This window comes from Chrysemys picta, chromosome 22, assembly GCF_011386835.1.
Source record: "Chrysemys picta bellii isolate R12L10 chromosome 22, ASM1138683v2, whole genome shotgun sequence".
Lineage (NCBI taxonomy): Eukaryota > Metazoa > Chordata > Testudines > Emydidae > Chrysemys > Chrysemys picta.
The window spans coordinates 902,812-923,096 of record NC_088812.1 but is presented as its reverse complement, the minus strand read 5'-3'; the positions used below and the strand labels follow the sequence as shown (position 1 = coordinate 923,096).

At 62.3% G+C, this 20,285-nt stretch overlaps 1 protein-coding gene across 1 annotated transcript; it reads right to left on the bottom strand.

Moving 5' to 3' along the window:
• Positions 1–1,998: 1,998 nt before the first annotated feature.
• On the bottom strand, positions 1,999–8,759 carry MRPL4 (mitochondrial ribosomal protein L4). Its single transcript, XM_042846785.2, has 9 exons — positions 8,599–8,759; positions 7,429–7,510; positions 6,090–6,258; positions 5,543–5,594; positions 5,141–5,258; positions 4,245–4,351; positions 3,314–3,423; positions 2,876–2,946; positions 1,999–2,436 (listed from the first exon to the last, which is right to left on the bottom strand). The coding sequence occupies exons 1-9, from the start codon at positions 8,644–8,646 to the stop codon at positions 2,291–2,293; spliced, it is 903 nt and encodes a 300-aa protein (XP_042702719.2). The 5' UTR covers positions 8,647–8,759; the 3' UTR covers positions 1,999–2,290.
• Between the last annotated feature and the right edge of the window lie 11,526 nt (positions 8,760–20,285).

Sequence of the window (20,285 nt, the reverse complement as noted above, 5' to 3'; positions counted from 1 at the left end):
CTCAGAGATCTCGTCTCACTTGTGGGGGATGATGTCCCAGCATGTTACACGAGCACGTCTGGAGGCGGCACGTTGGTTTGTTATTGTAGGGTCTCTCCGAGGATAGGCTGCACACAGCAGTGTGTTATTGTAGGGCCTCTTGTGAATGCTACACAGGCTGGTTTGTGATTGTGGGGTCTCCTCCCCTGCGGTTTGTTATCATAGGGTCTCCTAAGCACTGGCCTGCCGCTGTTCATTACTAGTATTTTACAGAACGGTTGCAAGGCACCAAGTCTTTAGAAAGCTCAACTTCCCCGGATGAGGAACGGGCCCAGCCAAGAGGAACTAGCCCTTGGGAGTGACTGCAGCTGCGAGTGGCATGGCCCAGCCTCCACCCTGCCCCAAGCAGGCGCTGCCCTCCTGCCCTGCAAGCAAAGCTTGCCCAGCCCACCCTGGCTGGACGCGTGATGCTCCGTCTGTCTCCCGTGCCTAAAACAGGCCTGCCCTGCGGCATCACGGGGGGGGGGGGGATGTTAACCCCTCCCCTGCTGTGAGCTTTGGCTGCCACACCCCCACCTGCAGGGCCTGTGGACAGCGCCACAGAGCAGGAAGCCTAGGGGTTGGGGGCATGTGGGGCAGGGAGGCTGTGCGGGACAGACCAGCTCAGCCAGCAGTCCTGAGACTCAGCGCCGACCCGTCGCACACCCAGGGGAGACAGCCCCTATGCCTTGGGTTCGAGCTGCCCTGGCCCGAGCCCCCGCGTGACGGACACAGGCTGCCTTCACGCAGCTTCCCCAGCCCCTGCAGGACCTGGTGTGACACGGTACCTCAGAACAGCACCCTGGACCCCCCGTATCCCCCCCGTCTCGCAATGAGGATATGGGGGGTATAAAGTACGCCCAGTGAGGTGTCATTTTAAAAATCTTGATCTGTTGAATGTTAACAGCTTGTTGTCTGACGCACTGAAATCCCTCGTGAGGCTGGGAACACCCACCGCCAGCCTTCAGGCCCCAGCGAGCCGCCAGACAGGGGTTAACGGCTCATCAACACCCATCCTTGAGCCTGCGGGCAATGGAGACGCCTGACCAACAAGGACTGACCGACCCCTCACTGCACGCGGGAGGAAGGGAAGTGCCGTCATCACTTGGCCTCACTCCCCCCCACCTCAACTCCTGGAAACCCGGCTGGAGGCAAAGAGCCAACTGGGGGAGGATGGGCCCAGCCAGGGAGGGAGGATCTGTGACCTGTTTGTACCATCGGTCAGGGTGAGACACAGTTTGAGCCATCCCCTGCTTCGCCTGCAGAACTCAGAATGCAAATTTCTTGTTTCTTAAGTAACCGACTCTGATCTCCACACGTGGTACTTGCAATCCCTTGCAGCTCTCTGCGGTTACGAAACCTGGTTTATATTTTACCGAAAACAGCCTGTTTTGGTTGAAGAACTTGGGGAATCTCAGCTCACTTTCCAAAGGCCGGAGCGTGTCCTCACCACATCGAGGGGGGGCGGACGGGTAATGAACGGGGCAGCACTGGGCTGCACGGCTGGGGAGGAATTGGCTGTTGTTGGTTCAAGTGACCGGGAGATGGCTCGTGTACCGCAGCTGGGCAGTGCCCGTCAGAGGCTGGTAACTTGGCCACAGCACCACAGGCTGGGGGGACAGGCAGCTCAGCAGTCCCGGCTGCCCCCCAGGGACCCCGTCACACCTGGACAAACCCAGCTCCGCCCGCAGCAGCCCCAAGGGCCAGACCAGACAATCCTCGCTCCCCCGCTGGCTGCTCCAGGCCTGCAGCCCCAGCGCAGCACACGGGTTGCATGGCCACGTGCCACATGCAGGGTGAGGGGTGACCCCCCCCCCGGGGGCTGTGCTCCTGCTCGCTCCCTCCCCTCCCCCAGTTTAGGGTAAACCCTTCAGGCAAACGGGAACCCCTCCCTGTCCCGGCAGCCCCCGCGGGGAACGCTGGGCTCGGATGTCTGGCGCCCCAGCCCCACCGAAGACAGGACGAGCCAGCACCAGGCAGTGCAGTAGCGGCAGCTCTTTAATGGCCGTTTAACGGTCACACTCCAGGCAAGCCGGAGAAGGCAACCCTCCCCATCCTCCCGTCCCCGAGGGCGCGGCCCAGCTTCCCGCCTGTCCACCGGGCAGAGAACAGTCACTTCCAAGCCACTTTGCAGCCCCCAGGTGCATCGTGGGAGGGCAGCGGGACGCTGCCTCGGCGCCAGTCCCCTTTCCGCACGCGCTCAGTGGGGCCGACTCCCTCAACAGGCTCGCCGCGCAAGAGGCCTCCCTGCGGCAGGCGCCGTCCCTCGGGGCTAGGGGAAGTCGCTGTAGGGCAGATGGAAGGGGTACAGGGCGGTGTAGCGGGAGTCGTGCCATAGCAGCTTCTCCTCCAGGAAGGCGAGCGTGTCCAGCGTGAGCACCAGCGTCTCGTACTTGAGCAGGCTGTACACGTTGAGACCTGCGAGAGACCCAGGGCGGGGTCACGGCACGCCCAGCCCAGCCCGGATCTGGGTGGTGCAGGGTAGCCCAGCACCCCCTGCCCACGTGGCAGCTCCTGCGATGGTTCCTGACCCCCCACCCCAGAGGCAGGCTCATCTCAGCGCCGGGCGAGGGAGCCCTCTATAAACAGCCTCCGCGCCCCACCCCAGAGCCAGCTGCATTCTCCCCCCCAGCCAAGCTGGGAGGAAGGGACGAGGATCGTGAACGGCTGGTGCTTGCTGTACTGCAGGTGAGGGCCATGGTACGAACCCCCCTTACAGGGCAGTACACAGCAGGGAGGGAAGGCACCGCGTCCCACAGGCCAGGGCTCTCGTGAACACCCCCAGCTGGGGCCCCCTTGGGAGGCCAGCATGGTGACCTTGGAGGGCCAGCACACCCCCTGCCCCTCCAGCACTCACCTAGGGCTGGCACCAGGGTGATGGTTTTCAGGCTGGCTGCTGCCTTCGTGATGTTCTCGGGCATCTTGTTGCTGGAACAGAGGCAGAGGAGGAATCGTGAGCTAAGCCCAAGGCTGCCCTGGGGACTGCCCCCCACGCCCGAGACCCTCCTCCAGGCTGCGTGCAGGGCCTGGAGCGCCGACGCCAGCCAGGGGGCATTGGCACAGGGCAGCAAGGAGACCAGTCCCCACCTCTCTTGGGGAAGGCTGGGAGCGCTACCCCCTAGCCCAACCCCTGCAGCACTCTCAGATCTCGTGCCAGCAGGGGGCGCTCTACTCCTGGGCCCCAGGCCCGGCCTCCCCAGTGCTCTCCTCTCCCGCCAGGCCCCCAGATCACGCCCTCTGCTGGGTGTCTGGGGTTTATGGCTCTCCGCGTCTCCCCCCTCCCGCTCCCACTCACACATCGACAATCAGCACGGACTGGCCCCAGCGCCTGTATTGTGCTAGGTCTGCCAGGTACTGGGGGTCAAAGGTCGGCATGTCCAGGCCATCCACAACGTGCAGGTTGTCCTGGAAACACAAAATACGCTCAGTACCTTTCAGCTGCTTTACCCCAGGGTGACCCCCACCCCCCGGTCCATCCTCTAAGCCAGCTGAGGCCCTCCCCATCCCCGAGCCAGCCAGACCCTCCCCCTTTCAGCTGGGCTAGGAAAGGACCTTCTAGGAAGGGGTCACAACCCCTCCACCTCCTAGTTACCAAGTGACCAGAACGCCTGGCAACAGCGCCCTGCATCTGGCAGAATGAGATCCTGGGGACCCCAGCCCACCCCTCTTCCATCTGTGAGCGAGCCGAGTGATTGTACACACAGCAGGTCCAGGCAAGAGCAGGGGCCAGAACCCAGGAGTCCTTGTTCCCAGTCCCCTAGCCTGGGACAGAACCCAGGAGTCCTGGTTCCCGATCCCCCTGCCCGACTTAACCCAGTCCCATAGCCCGGGAGAGAAGCCTGGAGTCCCAGTTCCTACTCCCCCAGCCAGATCTAACCCAGGAGTCCCAGTTCCTACCCCCCCCGCTCCCCCTGCCCAACCTAACCCAGTCCCATAGCCCGGGACAGAAGCCAGGAGTCCCAGTTCCTATTCCCCCCGCTCCCCATGCCCGATCTAACCCAGGAGTCCCAGTTCCTACCCCCCCCACACCCGACCTAACCCAGTCCCCTAGCCCGGAACAGAACCCAGGAGTCCCAGTTCCTACTCCCCCCGCTCCCCCTGCCTAATCTAACCCCGTCCCCTAGCCCGGGACAGAACCCAGGAGCCCTGGCACTCCACCCACACACACTAAGAAGCCCAGCGGCCCGTGTGGGCCCTGTACACCGACAGTCGCACACTCCTGCTACCTGCATCAGCTTGGCCGTCAGCGCCACCTTGAGGCCCAAGACGCGCACTTTCATGGGCAGCATGTAGTAGTAGCTGGTGGGGCCCCTGGGGCCATGGATGATGCCGCCTGGAAGGGAGAGGCAGCAGGCGGTCAGGAGGGATCCGTGCCCGCAGGAGGGGGCTGGGCAGCAGGAGGTCAGGAGGGATCAGTGCCCGCAGGAGGGGGCTAGGCAGGCGGTCAGGAGGGATCAGTGCCCGCAGGAGGGGGCTGGGCAGCAGGAGGTCAGGAGGGATCAGTGCCCGCAGGAGGGGGCTAGGCAGGCGGTCAGGAGGGATCAGTGCCCGCAGGAGGGGGCTGGGCAGGAGGTCAGGAGGGATCAGTGCCCGCAGGAGGGGGCTAGGAGGGCACCTCGGATTCAGGGGCACGACAGGCTCTGCCCTGAGCAGCCCCCCTGCTCCCACACTGCACAGCACTGTACTGACTCCCTGTCCAGGGAGCCTGGCTGCGCCCCCACTGCTGAACGCACACGCGCTGCGGCAGCGTCCCCAGGCAGCACCAGTCATGGGCCACGTGGCCCCGGCTGCGCCCTGGGGCACGGGAGACAGGAGCAGGGCCCAGAGTCACGCAGCTTCCGGGGCCCTGGCTCCGTCTGCCCCCTGCCCCCCACCCGGCGTGTCAGTAATGGGCTCAGAATCTGGACGATTCATTTGAATTATATGTGGTGAATCACAGAATCTCAGGGGTGGAAGGGACCTCAGGAGGTATCTAGTCCCACCCCCTGCTCAGAGCAGGACCAACCCCAACTCAATCCCCAAATGGCCCCCTCAAGGATTGAACTCACAACCCTGGATTTAGCAAGCCAAGGCTCAAACCCCTGAGCTCGGGCAGAACCCGCCAGGGCTGGGAGCCACTCACCGCCGCGCCAGAGGGGGGAGCGGATGCTGCCGTGCCGGGCCCGGCCGCTGCCCTTCTGCGCCCAGGGCTTCTTGCCGCCGCCACGCACCTCCGCTCGCGTCTTCACCTTGGCGTAGCTCTGAAAGGAGAGCGCGGGTCAGAGCGCCCAGCGGGCGTGAGCACCTCTGGCCCGCCTGACCCAACTTACTCCTGCTCAACGGGGGAGGGACTCGTCCGACGGCACACAGAGATGGGGATAGAACCCAAGAGTCCCGACTCCTAGGCCCCCACCTCTAACCACTCCCGGAGCTGGGAACAGAACCCAGGTGTCACTGGCCTATGGGCACGCTCCATCCCCACTCCTCAGACTGACAAGCTGTCATTCCGCTCAGGGTCCCCTCCTCCGGCTCTGCACACACTCACTATCCTCTTGTAGTTCCTCTGCCAGACTGCGACCGTGTGCAGGATGTCGACCCTGCAGAGGGAAAGCACAGAGACCAGGGGGTTGGCGCAGGCTGTGTGTGTCTGAGGAGCACACAGCAGTGGGCAGAGCTGCAGCTTAACAAGCAACATCGGGGAGCAAAGACCCCAGGGTTTCATGATTTCTCTGCTCTGGGATGGAATTAACCCTGGGCAAAGGGGCCGGCTCAGCAGCCGCAGAGACAGGATCCCTGTGTTTAGCCACAAGGCCGGCACTTGGGTGATCCCCTTGGGGGGACAGAAAGCAGTTCATTCGATGTTCCGCCGGCTTTATCTCAGCGCAAAAGTGACTGTGGGGCCCAGGCCAGCAAACAGCTCTGAGACACCTTCAGATCGGGGCTGACTCGGGGCCGGATCAGAGCCAGCACCCCAGAGGGAAAGGGCCCCACGTCCCGATCCCGCCCCCTGAGGCAGCCATTCCCCGTAGAGGGTTCTCATTCCCCCTCAACCCGGACGCTCCCCGGGCTGACGACGCGTCTCTGAACCATACCGGGGCATTACTGCAAAGACATCGGGATGCAGGTCTGCTAGGCCCACGTGTCTGTCATCGTAATGCCTGAGCGACTCCACCCAGGCCTGCACGGCCGTGCGGTGAGAGGGGATTGCAAGGTGGCAACCCCGCAGGACAGGAGCACTGGAGATCACCAGGGGCGGCTTTTCTAGGAGGCACAAACAAAAGAGGTCTGAGCCCGCGCGCTTTGTGCGGCCACAAGCAGATCGTAGCAGCCTCTGGCCAGGAATAACCGGCCCATTTTCAGCCCATGGTACATGACGGTCACGGTCCGTCCCGGTTAAAACTGACCATCCCTGATTGGCAACACATAAGTCACTCTGCTAAGGCAGGGAGCAGAAGCCAGGTGCTCATCTCCAGCAGAACCACAACCCGCTGCACAACTCAACTCCAACAGCCAGCCAGGCACCATCACACACACAGCAAAGCAGACAATGGAGCGAGAGCGTAAAACTGGCTCTCTGGCCACCCTACACGCACTGGTCACAAGCAAGCCAGAGCTACCAAACACATCCAAGAGCACAGTCTGCCGGCAAGTGACCAGGCAGCACCTGGATCTAGTGGCGAGGGCACCTATTCCCACCGCTGCCCAGCTGGGTGACCTAGGGCAAGTCCCTTCTCCCCTCCTGCCTTTGTCTGTTTAGACCAGGGGTAATCAATAGACAGACTGAGGGCTAAACCTGGACCGCCAGATGCTTTTGAATGGACCCCAAAATATTTTTATTTACTTATCATGATTGTTATTTTTTAATTATTTTCTCTGAAGTCTGGACCTTGACTATACCTTGAACAAGAAATTTGGACCATGACAAAAAAGAACTGACTACCCCAGTAGACTGTGAGCTCTTTGGGGCCGGCGAACACCTCTCACTCTGAGTCTGTGCAGCGCCTGGCACATCGGGGGCCCCCGACCCTCAATCAGGGGCCTGTGCAATGCCCAGCACCACAGAGGCCCTGAACCGCAGTCGGGGTCTCCAGGTGTTACCATAATACAAATAAACAGCAATACAACCACCCTGCCATCAGAGGATGAGCTGACCTCTATCGGAGGTTCGGAAGACACTTCCCCTGGGGGACGGTTATCCCACTACTACCTCCTGCAGGGTTCCCCCCCGAAGCAACCGGTGCTGTCCCCTGTCACACCCAGGAGACTAATCCAGCTGGCTCCCCTGGTCTGTTCCAGCAAGCTTGGTCTTGCTCAATCCCTGCATTCCTGGTTCTTATGCCACCTGCGATCTCATTTCACACCCGGCCACCACACCAAGTCCGGGCACAGGAACCGCAGAGGCAGCGTTTTAGAACCATGAACGGGACTCACCTGCCTGGGTTGTGGCATCCACGTGTGGGGAGGGTTCGGGCGCCTCGGGAAGCCCCAGCCGGCCGGCCGAGGTGGCCAGAGCCTTGGAGAGGGAGGAAAGACAAGGGGAGGGAGCAGTCAGAGCACAGAGTAGTGAGGGGAAAGGCGCAGCGGTGGAAGTCGCATGTTGCACCCACTGTTGTTAAAACGCCCCAGGTGCGGGCCAGCGCCGTACGCTAATGATGTGTCGCCATGGCTACCCTGGTCAAGGTGTGGGGGAAATCGCCCCCCTTGGCCCCACAGCTGCGGTCACTGGAGCAGGTGGGGTGGCTATGCCGGCCTGTCGTATACGCTGCATCTACAGGAGGGGGCTGTGCCAACCAAGCACTAGCAGGGCCTGTCCCAGGCTGGCAGAACCTGATCAGCTGAGAGTTTAAAACCCACACTGGAGCCCTTTGCGAACTCATTCACCCTCGCTCCTGAGCCAGCTCCTCCCCAGGGGACCAGGGAGTCCAGCCCAGCCTCGGGGGGACACGAGGAGATGTAGCGGCGACCTGAACGGGGGCCGCACTCAGCCCCAGGGAGGGAAGAGGCCCGGAGAACGCGGGGCCCCGAGCCACACGTCCCCGCTGGGTCAGCTCCAGCCCGTCCCCGCTCACCCCCACCGGGGCAGAGGGAGCTGGGGGCACAAAGGGGCAGCCCCCTCCTCCCCGCCCACGGGGCGTCACTCCGCCGGGCTCTGCCCTTTGACCCCAGCCCAAGGCCCCTTCACTCCCCCTGCCGCTGGCCCGGTGACCCCGACACCACCCAGCCCCGAGCTCTGCTCTGCGCCCCGGGCTCTTCCCCCGCCCCATAGGGCTCTTCACCCCGTGCGCCCTCTGACCCCCCATGGGGCCCTTCACCCCGCGCGCCCTCTGACCCCCCATGGGGCCCTTCACCCCGCGTGCCCTCTGACCCCCCCATGGGGCCCTTCACCCCGCGCGCCCTCTGACCTCTGACCCCCATGGGGCCCTTCACCCCGCGCGCCCTCTGACCCCCATGGGGCCCTTCACCCCGCGTGCCCTCTGACCCCCATGGGGCCCTTCACCCCGCGCGCCCTCTGATCTCTGACCCCCATGGGGCCCTTCACCCCGCGTGCCCTCTGACCCCCCCCATAGGGCCCTTCACCCCGCGCGCCCCCTGGCCCCTCACCCGCGCGGCCGCGCCCCGGCTCCAGAGCCGGCTCCCAGCCCGGATCATGGCGCCCCGTCCCCGGCCGCGGGAAGAGCCACCGGCGGCCCCACGTGAGCGCCCAGGAGCGGCGGCGGCGGGGGGGGGGGGAAACAGAGCCACTTCCGGCGCATGCCGATGACGTAAGCGAAGGCAGGGCGCTCTCGCTGGGCTCCTAGGGGCGGGGCTGGAGGCACTTCCGGTTGGCGGGGAAGGGGGGAGGGGCGGGATAACGCCCATCGTGGGGGGAGGGGGAGGGGCAGGACTCTGCCCTTGTCCTTGTTGAACCTCATCAGGGTTTTTTGGCCCAATCCTCTAATGTGTCTGGGTCCCTCTGTATCCGCTCCCGACCCCCCCGCGTCTCTACCTCTCGCCCCGGCGTAGTGTCAGCCGCAGACGGGCTGCGGGGTATCCCCCGTCCTCCGGAGAAACCTGGTGAGGTTCAACAAGGACAAGTGCAGAGTCCTGCACTTAGGACGGAAGAATCCCATGCACTGCTACAGACTAGGGACCGAGTGGCTAGGCAGCAGTGCTGCAGAAAAGGACCTAGGGGTCACAGTGGACGAGAAGCTGGATATGAGTCGACAGTGTGCTCTTGTTGCCAAGAAGGCTAACGGCATTTTGGGCTGTATAAGTAGGGGTGTTGCCAGCAGATCGAGGGACGTGATCATTCCCCTCTATTCGACATTAGTGAGGTCATATCTGGAGTACTGCGTCCAGTTTTGGGCCCCACACTACAAGAAGGATGTGGAAAAATTGGAAAGAGTCCAGCGGAGGGCAACAAAAGTGATTAGGGGGCTGAAGCACATGACTTATGAAGAGAGGCTGAGGGAACTGGGATTGTTTAGTCTGCAGAAGAGAAGACTGAGGGGGGATTAAAGAGGCTAGGACTTTTCAGCTTGGAAAAGAGGAGACTAAGGGGGGATATGATAGAGGTCTATAAAATCATAAGTGATGTGGAGAAAGTGAATAAGGAAAAGTTATTTACTTGTTCCCATAATATAAGAACTAGGTGTCACCAAATGAAATTAATGGGCAGCAGATTTAAAACAAATAAAAGGGAGTTCTTCTTCACACAGTGCACAGTCAACTTGTGGAACTCCTTGCCTGAGGAGGTTGTGAAGGCTAGGACTATAACAGGGTTTAAAAGAGAACTAGATAAATTCATGGAGGTTAAGTCCATTAATGGCTATTAGCCAGGATGGGTAAGGAATGGTGTCCCTAGCCTCTGTTTGTCAGAGGGTGGAGATGGATGGCAGGAGAGAGATCACTTGATCATTCCTGTTTGGTTCACTGCCTCTGGGGCACCTGGCATTGGCCACTGTTGGTAGACAGGATACTGGGCTAAATGGACCTTTGGTCTGACCCAGTATGGCCGTTCTTATGTTCTTAATTTGATAGCTGCTTTCAACTACCTGAAGGGGGGTTCCAAAGAGGATGGAGCTCGGCTGTTCTCAGTGGTGGCAGATGACAGAACAAGGAGTAATGGTCTCAAGTTGCAGTGGGGGAGGTCTAGGTTGGATATTAGGAAACACTATTTCACTAGGAGGGTGGTGAAGCACTGGAATGCGTTACCTAGGGAAGTGGTGGAATCTCCTTCCTTGGAGGTTTTTAAGGCCCGGCTTGACAAAGCCCTGGCTGGGATGATTTAGTTGGGGATTGGTCCTGCTTTGAGCAGGCGGTGGGACTAGATACCTCCTGAGGTCCCTTCCAGCCCTGATAGTCTATGAGTCTATGACCCAGTGCATTTCTCTGGCCACTGCTGCACAGGAATGGCCACCCCAGGACACAGGCACAAGAGAGTCGCTGTCCCAGCCGAGTGCGTCGGAAGAAAAGCTTGTGGGACTGGAGCAGGAGGATGGGCCGGGAGCCTGGGGTCCTTGGCTGAGGCACTGAGCCTCTGGTGGGCTCAGCTGCCATCTGTGAAAAGGGGGCGTTGCTTCCTGACTAGGGTGAACAGATAGCAACTGTGGAAAAACAGGACAGGGGGTGGGGGGTAATAGGAGCCTATATAAGAAAAAGCCCCCAAAACCGGGACTGTCCCTATAAAAACGGGACATCTAGTCACCCTATTCCTGACTGCAGGGGGGGTGAGCACAGAGCGTGGGCCGGTGGTGACGGGGCTGGAACAGCACCTAAGACAGAGCCGCAGGTGAGAAATAGCGTATAAGACCAGACAGTCACTTGTTCATCAACAGAGGCTCTAGGTTGTGATTTATGTTTTTCTTCGTTTCTCACCGTATGTTTCCAAACCCTGACACTTGCTTTTATCTGGCGCTTTCTCTCAAGCTCTCTTCTGTACTTTCACTGGTTTCAGAGTAGCAGCCGTGTTAGTCTGTATCCGCAAAAAGAAGAACAGGAGGACTTGATGCATCCGAAGAAGTGGGCTGTAGTCCACGAAAGCTTATGCTCTAATAAATTTGTTAGTCTCTAAGGTGCCACAAGTACTCCTGTTCTTCTTTTTTTGTACTTTCACTGTAACCCCAAGGGCCTTGTGCTAAGGGAGAGTCTTGATCAGAGGTTAAACACCACTGAACTGGTGCGCACTGTTTCCAGGGAGACAGCGGATCCGTGTTCGTTGTGGGGGTCCAGACAACGGACTGGGCTGTGTGAATGTCGTGCCTGCCAAGGAAAAGAGCAGCCGTGTTACCACCAGCCGGTAGCTGGGCACAGACTGGGCTCCCCCACTGTGGTAGTGGTAGTGATTCCCCCTGGACACCCCAGGTAACCCTGAGCAGTGTCACAATTCTGCTGGTCTGATGTCCCGTGGGAAGACTCTTAACAATAATTCATAGCCTGCTCTGACTGCAGCCCGGCTCATCAGAGGGTCTCCGAGCGCCTGACAAAGCAGGTCAGTATCAGTGACAGAATGATGCCCCCTTGGAAGGGGTTGAAGCTAAACTGTGGAGGGGCGCGCCTATCCCAGAATAGTTCTCCGTGTGCTGGTTTAACTGTACCGGGCTAATTCCCCTGGGACAAACGGTGGCACTTCCCTGCGAGACAAGCCCAGTTCCCAGTAAGCGCCCGCCAGTGCTGGGCCAGCAGGGGGCCCTCTAGCCATATTATTGATGGCCCCGTGTTTAGTGGGACACTGCTGTGCGAGAAGTCTGAAGCAGATGGAGGAGCAAGTGGGGGGGGGGGACTCCACGCATGTAGGCGGGATTGTTACTCGTACACAGCCAGAGCCCGGGGGCCCCTGCTGAGGGTCAGGCCCCGTTATGCCCTGTGCTGTACATGGCGAGCGGTAACAGGTGCATGAGGCAAACAGGATGCGTGAAGGGAGCCCGGGGTAGCGATGTGACGAAGTGGGACTGTTCTTAATGTTTTCCTCAGTTTCCCCTATGCAGTTCTTAAGTATCTAGGGGGTGGGATAAGGGTGTGTGGTTGCTGCAAAGCAAAGGGCCAGGGTACATAAATGCCCGACACTCTGTCTCCTAGCAACTGATGGCCTGGGCCCCTCCTCTGCAAAGGTGCCAACTGAAGGTGTTGGAGACAAAGACATCAGATGACCTCCTGGCCCGGGAAAGAGACAAAGCCCAGAGAAGGAGGGGCTGGATGGGGGTTGGAGTTTGGAGCTAGCTGGGGACTGGAAGGGAGGGCAGACAGGGGTCTGCCTCGCTAGGCCCCGGAATGGACCCTGCAGAGGGGTCCCGTTCTCTGGACCTACAAGCTCTGTTTTAGGCCGTGTTCCTGTCATCTAATAAACCTTTGTTTTACTGGCTGGCCGAGAGTCACGTCTGACTGCGAAGTGGGGGTGCAGGACCCTCTGGCTTCCCCAGGACCCCGCCTGGGCGGACTCGCTGTGGGAAGCGCACGGAGGAGCAGATGCTGAATGCTCCCAGGAGGTGAAGCCGTGTGAGCTTCTTGCCCTGAAGACAGTCTGCTCCGAGGGAGAGGAGGCTCCCCAGAGTCCTGACTGGCTTTGTGGGGAGCAGTTCCAGAGCATCACCTGGGGTCTCGGTGACAAGCAGTGCCGCAAACCAGCTGCTGTCTGATAAGCAGGTGGTCTCACGCCTAGACATGCGGGGGCGGGGGGGAGCGGGGAGATGAGCTACGTCTGCTACTGCAGGGTTCTTCCAGCTTCTTTGGTGTTGGTTGCTGTTAGAGACAAGCCGGGCTAGATGGGCTGGGGTCAGATCTAGCCTGGCCATTCTGCGTGCTCTCATTAGCTGGTTAGACTCCAGTACGCAACACACAAGTAGCTATGGAACTCATGGCTGCAGGATGCTACAGCAAATAGCTCCAGAGTCCACTGAGACTAAGCTGGCCCCTTGAGGGGCCCCTTTAGTGCACAGGTGAGATGCCAGCAGGAGGGCATCACAGACACTTACACAGTCAGGGCTACCCTTATCCTATGGACAAAGATTCCTAGATTCCAGGGCCCATCCGGTTTGACCCCCGGCACCACGCCGGCCATAGGGCGCTGTGACAAACTGGGACTGTTCTTACTGTGGTCTTTGAATGCTGACAGGGGAGGTTGGCTAGGATAGTCTGCATTGGGGAATGGGAGACTGACCGACGGAGAATACCTGAGCATGTAACGTGAGAACCCAGGAAGGGGTTAGAGGCCAGGTGACACCTTTGCCCGGGAAACTGAACAAAGGCTGTGGGAGGGGTCGCTGAAGGAGGAGTTTCGGGAGATGGCTGGGGAGATGGCTGGGAGGCAGACGGGGCTCTGACCTCCCAAGGGGGCTGGGGTGCCCGGGGACCCCAAGATGGACCTAACTGAGGGGGATCCTGTTGTCTGTGCCTGCAAGACCTGTCTTGGACTGTGTTTCTGTCGTCTAAATAAACCTTCCACTTTACTGGCTGGCTGAGAGTCAGGGTGAATCGCAGGGAGCCGGGGGTACAGGGCCCTGAGTCCCCCACACTCCGTGACAACTGGTGGTAGCGGTGGGATGTACTGCACCCCGCGGACGGCGCATCCTGCAGTAAGTGACTGGGGAGCAGTAAAACAAAGGGGGATCGATGGGGACCAGGTGGGCTGAAGAGTCAGAGAGAGACGGTTCAGGGGGCGATTAACCTCTGGGAGTGTGTGACCAGAGAGAAGGACTGTTGCAGTAACAGGGTCCCCTGGGGGATCGCAGCGAGCGGTCCGGGGGCGGAGGAGTCTGCAGCTCGACCCAGGCAGAGAGGGGGTGACCTGAAGAGGGGCTGGCACACTCGGGGTCCCCCTGGAACGGTGGAAAGCGGAGAGCACAGGCCGGCGAGTGGCCAGCCAGAGGATGGATGCTAAACGCCTTAAGAGCGACCTGGTGGAGCTGTGCAGGCAGAGGGGGCTGCGCATTGGGAGGTCCACCAAAGAACAGTCCCAGTTCGTCACAGGCACCCCGAGTTAATCCCTGGTTGAACTAGAGCAGAGCTTTTAGACAAACCTCCAGTCCAGATTGAAAAGCTGCCAGCGCTGGAGAGGCGTCAGCCCCCGTGTCTGGCAAGCCGGCTCCTCTCCCCAGCCTGTGAATTGCTTCCAAACAGCTCCTCAGTACAAGCAGCATTGTAATCGCCTCCTTCTGCAGCTGATACAACGCCAAGGATTTGAATTCAGAGTCACGCGGTGCCTGGCCGGACCTGTACCAGAAATGGGACCTAATCGGACGAAAGCATCTTATTAGATAATTCCTAATGACACCAGTGCGGTTTCCTCTTCCTCTGTAAACTGCATGAACCCGTAATGTGACCTCTCGCTATCAGATCATTATAATGACCCTGGACTGGACAAAGCCCTGGGGACAGCTCCAGTACATCCATATTGTGGTGATGATTTGTTTAACATTTAGATTGCGAAAGTGCTGAGAGACCAACTGGCTTGGGACAAACTGTGCTGGGCACTGCCCAGACCCCAGGCGAGATCAGGGTCCCGTCGTGCCAGGCATTGCCCAGACCCCAACCAAGATCAGGGCCCTGTCGGGCCGGGCACTGCCCAGACCTCAGCCGAGATCAGGCCCCGTTGCACTGGGCACTGCGCAGACCCCGACCGAGATCAGGGCCCCATCATGCCGGGCACAGCACAGACCCCGACCGAGATCAGGGCCCCGTCGTGCCAGGTGCTGCGCAGACCCCAACCGAGATCAGGGCTCCGTCGCGCCGGGCGCTGCCCAGACCCCAACCGAGATCAGGGCCCCGTCATGCCGGGTGCTGCGCAGACCCCAACCGAGATCAGGGCTCCGTCGCGCCGGGCGCTGCCCAGACCCCAACCAAGATTGGCCTTGTCGCACTGGGCGCTGCCCAGATCCCGACCGAGATCAGGGCCCCGTCGTGCCGGGTGCTGCGCAGACCCCAACCGAGATCAGGGCTCCGTCGCGCCGGGCGCTGCCCAGACCCCAACCAAGATTGGCCCTGTCGCACTGGGCGCTGCCCAGATCCCGACCGAGATCAGGGCCCCGTCGTGCCGGGTGCTGCGCAGACCCCAACCGAGATCAGGGCTCTGTCACGCTGGGCGCTGCCCAGACCCCAACCAAGATTGGCCCTGTCGCACTGGGCGCTGCCCAGATCCCGACCGAGATCAGGGCCCCGTCGTGCCGGGTGCTGCGCAGACCCCGACCGAGATCAGGGCCCCGTTGTGCTGGGCTGGATACATCTAGAACGTGACAGATCTACCCCAAAGAGCACCACGTGTACAGGACAAGCCGTAGCCCGTTGGTGGGGGCAGGGTGAGAAAACGAGGAGGAGGTGTGCTGATCAATCGCTGTGACAACCTCAAATGTTCACTGAGTCTGAGCTCAGAGGGCCTGTTCTGCTCATCCATCCGGTCTGCCCCCCTGCAGAGCGCCGCCAGCAATCCGCCCCCGTGACTCCTGCAGCCGGCCCAGAACCTCGGGCTGAGAGAAAGGCTCTCCTTTAGAAAGGCCTCCAGGCTCCATTTAATGATGGGGAACCCACCCCAGCCCGGGGTGACTTACGCCAAGAGTTAATTCCCCTCACTCTTAAAATATGCTCTGTATGTCTAGCCTGAATTCTAGCCCCTGTATATTATTTATTAGGTGTATTACGGTAGCACCTAGGAGCCCAGTTCTGGATCTGCTCAGTGCTATAAATAGGTGTATTATGGTAGCACCTGAGAGCCCCAGTCCAGGACCCCATGTGCTGGGCGCTGTACGGACTCAGAACAGGGCCCCTGGCCCAAGGAGCTCACGGTGCCCCAGCCTGACTCAGCTCTGCTGACAACCGCCCAGTGAGGACAGAGCTCGTCCATGGAGGGGGCGTCTGGTGATGTCGCTCATGCCGGTTGGGGAGGTGGTGGCTGTTCTTGGTGTGACAGTGTAACTCTGCCGGGACCGCCTCCGTGGGTAGACACAGGCTAAGACAAGAGACAGTGGATGGATACAGGCAGGCGGGCAGCACAAGGAGACAATGGGCAGCCCAGCCCCTCCAGCAGCCTGACCCTCGTCAGGACTTTTCTCGGCCTCCCGGCAGAGCAGGGTTCTCGGGGGGGGGGGTTCAGGAGCTGGGGGGCTGTTTCCAGGGGGCTCCTCGGGGGGAGGGGAAGCACCAAGGGGCCAGTTTGGAACTGTCCCCAGCAGGTGCTGGAGGCCGGGATCAGGGGCCAACAGGAGACGGGAGCCGAGGTCGCAGTGGTGAGTGAGAGATGCTCGGTAGGGTGGGGATAGGGCATCCATGGCCTTACAGCGAAGCCCAACAGCTTGTGTTGGATGCGCTAGAGAAGAAAGCCAGCGGAGGGAAGCAGAGAAGGGAGCCGGCAGAGGGATGGAGAGAGAAGGGAGCCGGTGGAGGGATGCAGAGAAGGGAGCCGGCAGAGGGATGGAGAGAGAAGGGAGCCGGCAGAGGGATGCAGAGAGAAGGGAGCCGGCAGAGGGATGCAGAGAGAAGGGAGCCGGTGGAGGGATGCAGAGAAGGGAGCCGGCAGAGGGATGGAGAGAGAAGGGAGCTGGCGGAGGGATGCAGAGGACGGAGCCGGTGGAGGGATGCAGAGAAGGGAGCCGGTGGAGGGATGCAGAGAAGGGAGCCGGCGGAGGGATGCAGAGAGAAGGGAGCCGGCAGAGGGATGGAGAGAGAAGGGAGCCGGTGGAGGGATGCAGAGAAGGGAGCCGGCGGAGGGATGCAGAGAAGGGAGCCGGCGGAGGGATGCAGAGAAGGGAGCTGGCGGAGGGATGGAGAGAAGGGGGCCGATGGAGGGATGCAGAGGAGGGAGCCGGTGGAGGGATGCAGAGAAGGGAGCCGGCGGAGGGATGCAGAGAAGGGGAGACATGGTCAAAGCAGCGGGCTGGGAGAATGGCCTTTGGAGCTGCGCTCGGCTCGGAGCTGAGTGGGGCAGGACTGGGTCTGCCAGGGCACAGCGAAGGCTGCTGTAGAACTGAGCTGATCAGAGCCTGGGCCAGAGTTTTGCGTGCGTGAGGGGTGGGAAAGGCGCGTCTCAGAGATGTTCTGCAGGAAGAATCAGCGAGTGGATGTGAGGCCTAGGGACACTCTGGGACACTGCGGTCCCCCCCTGCTGAGCCCCCCGCTCCTCCCCACAGCACGACGCCCCCTAGGGACACTCTGGGACACTGCGGTCCCCCCCACCCTGCTCCCTCCAGCACAGCACCCCTGGCACCGTGCCAGGGCCCACACTGACTACGAGATGAGGGTGCCCCCTACTGAGCCCCCTGAAGCAGGGTGCCCTGGGCACTAGACTAGGACATCGGGGTCAGCATTGCCTGCAAGGGGAGATCAGCCCCTACTGAGCTCTCCCATTCGAGTGCGGAGCTGGCCCAGCCCCCAGCTCGTGGGGCTGCAGGACTCACGTCATTCCTGCCCCCACTCCCCGGTCCCGCACCATGATCAGCAACCAAACCCGCTGCCCTGTTCCCAGGGGTCTCCTGCACCAGAGTCAGGGCCGTGCTCCCCGCATAGCATGGCCACCCTCGGCCCCCCGCCCGCTCCTCCCCCACCTCCTGTTCCCCCCCAGCATAGTCCCCCTCGGCCCCCCGCCCGCTCCTCCCCCACCTCCTGTTCCCCCCCAGCATAGTCCCCCTCGGCCCCCCGCCCGCTCCTCCCCCACCTCCTGTTCCCCCCCAGCATAGTCCCCCTCGGCCCCCCGCCCGCTCCTCCCCCACCTCCTGTTCCCCCCCAGCATAGTCCCTCTCGGCCCCCCCGCCTGCTCCTCCCCCACCTCCTGTTCCCCCCCAGCATAGTCCCCCTCAGCCCCCCGCCCGCTCCTCCCCCACCTCCTGTTCCCCCCCAGCATAGTCCCTCTCGGCCCCCCGCCCGCTCCTCCCCCACCTCCTGTTTCCCCCCAGCATAGTCCCCCTCGGCCCCCCGCCCGCTCCTCCCCCACCTCCTGTTCCCCCCCAGCATAGTCCCCCTCGGCCCCCCCGCCCGCTCCTCCTCCACCTCCTGTTTCCCCCCAGCATAGTCCCCCTCGGCCCCCCGCCCGCTCCTCCCCCCCGCCTCATCAGGACCCGCTCTGGCTGGGGTGAGATCATTGCGTGGGGGGGCGCGGGGGCTGCAAACAGCTGGGACCACTTCATGTCTGGGTTTGTTGACTTCAGCGCTCAGCAGAGCAGGGATAAATCCCCAGTGAGGAGGCCCTGGCCGGTGCCAGAGCCAAATGAATTCCATGTGAGCTGGGTAATGGCAGGGGCGGGGAGGGGCGAGGGAGCGCGGCAGAATCCGCTTCCCGCGACGCCTGGCGTGCTCCAGCCCCGTCCACACCGGGTGGTGCCACAAGGATCCCAAAGCGCCAGGCTGAGAATCCTCCCCACCCCCAAACCGCTCCCCTCCCCGTCCCACGCGTGGGTCCCGGCCCCGGCCCCGGCTCCGGCTCGCTCCGCTCCCTGCACACGCCTTGGCCTTGGAAGGCAGGAGCAGGAGGCTGATGGAAAACGATTTCTGTGCGGCGGGAAGAGAGCCAGCCCCGGGCCCCGCCCTGCACCTGACACGGCTGTTCTGAGCCCCCTCCCTGGGACCGTCATTTCCTGTCCCTGATCCGTTCCTCCTGCCCCTTGCTTAGGGCCCCCCCATGGGGCAGTGGCTCCTGGGGACCCAGCCCTGTCCGCCTGGTGGGGGCATCAGTCCCCAGCCGGGAACCAGGACAACAAGACGGATCCTGGAGGATCCCTGACCCCTTGGCTGGGGTCCTGCCCTCCCCACCGTGGTAGGACCCGATCCCCAGGGCACGATGCCCCGCACTGTCGCTGCCCACCATTGCCCTGGGACTGCCCCGAAGCGGTCGCGTCTCTGGGCCCCGCGACCCACCTCCGGCCCCGACACGGCCCCGCAACTTCTGAGGGGGCCACCCAGGGCGGTTCATATCCCCCGGCTGAGGGCGCCAGCCGGGCAGTGGAGGGCAGCAACCCCCTTCCCACGGGGCCCACGCCAGGGCCGCCAGCACCAAGTTCTACCTCTGGAGCTAAAGCAGCAGCTCCGCTCCTTGTTGCCAGTAGTAGGCTGGTATCCGCTAGTGGACCACATGCTCGGCCGGGGGTTCCATTTCCCCCCTCGGCACCGCCAGCCCCCAGGGATCTCTGGGTCACCCGGCTGTGAGCTGGTCTGAGCCCATCCCCAGGGGGCAGGCCCCGTCCATCTCCCTCTGCTGCCGTCTCCCACGCTCCCGGCATCGGGGCAGGGTTCTCTGGTGCCCGCCGTGGGGCTGGGAGGGGCGGGGGGACTGATGGGCAACCTGGAGCCAGCTGCCGGGTCGTCCGGGGCCCAGCTGCTCATCCGGCTCCCAGTTCTCGAGCCAGCTGGAAGTGCCAGGGAGTCAGTGTGTGGGCCTGGAGCCGGCCCAGGAACGGGTGACACGACCCAGGGCTAACGCGCCAGCCGTCGCGGCCCTGTCCCGCCAGCTGGGTGTGAACTCAGTGTCTGCGTGTGCGTCTGTCGGAGCCGGGCAGCGCCCGTGTGCACACGGGTGAGTCCAGCGCCCCATGGGGCCTCCCCCAAACCTGCTGGGACGGGCACAGGCTGTCGGCCCCCACCCGCCCCAAGGAGAGGGCGGAAAGAACCGGGGCTGGGCGGGAGGCGTCTGCTTCCAATTAGCTCCACTCCCTCCCTTCGGAGACAGGAACTGAGGAAACCTGAGCGCTCCCCTCCCTCCCCAGCACGGCCCCCCTAGGCCCCCTGCCTGCTCCTCACCCACCTCCTGCTCCCCTCCCCCGCACAGCCCCCCTCAACCCCCCTCGGCCCCCTGCCTGCTCCTCACCCACCTCCTGCTCCCCTCCCCAGCACGGCCCCCCTCAGCCTCCCTCCTGCTCCTCACCCACCTCCTGCTCCCCTCCCCAGCACGGCCCCCCCTCGGCCCCCCCAACTCCTCCCTCATCTCCCCTTCCTCTTCCCGTCAGCCCCCATCTGCTCCCCCCACCCACGCCTTCCTCCCACTCCTGCCCACCTGGCTCTGAGTGGGGGGGGGAGCTGCTCTTCCAGGCTTGTGGTGGGAAATGGGAGGTGCTGGGGGCCCTGCCTCGGGGCTGGGATGAAGCATGTCGAACGTAGGGGCCTCTTTCCTCGCCCCCCAGCCCCATAAGGGATCCCCCAAGGCCCAGCCAGCCCCAAGGTGAGGTCCCCCCGAACCAGAACTCCCCCTTTGCCCCTAGCCCCTGCCCCTGGGAGCAGAGCCTCTGGGAGGGGCCCCGCACCCATCCTGCCAGGCCCATGGCTGAGACCGTCCTTGGCCTGGGCTCCCCCAGAGATCCTGGCAGCACCAGGGCCCCCCCAGACCCAATTCCCCCCTA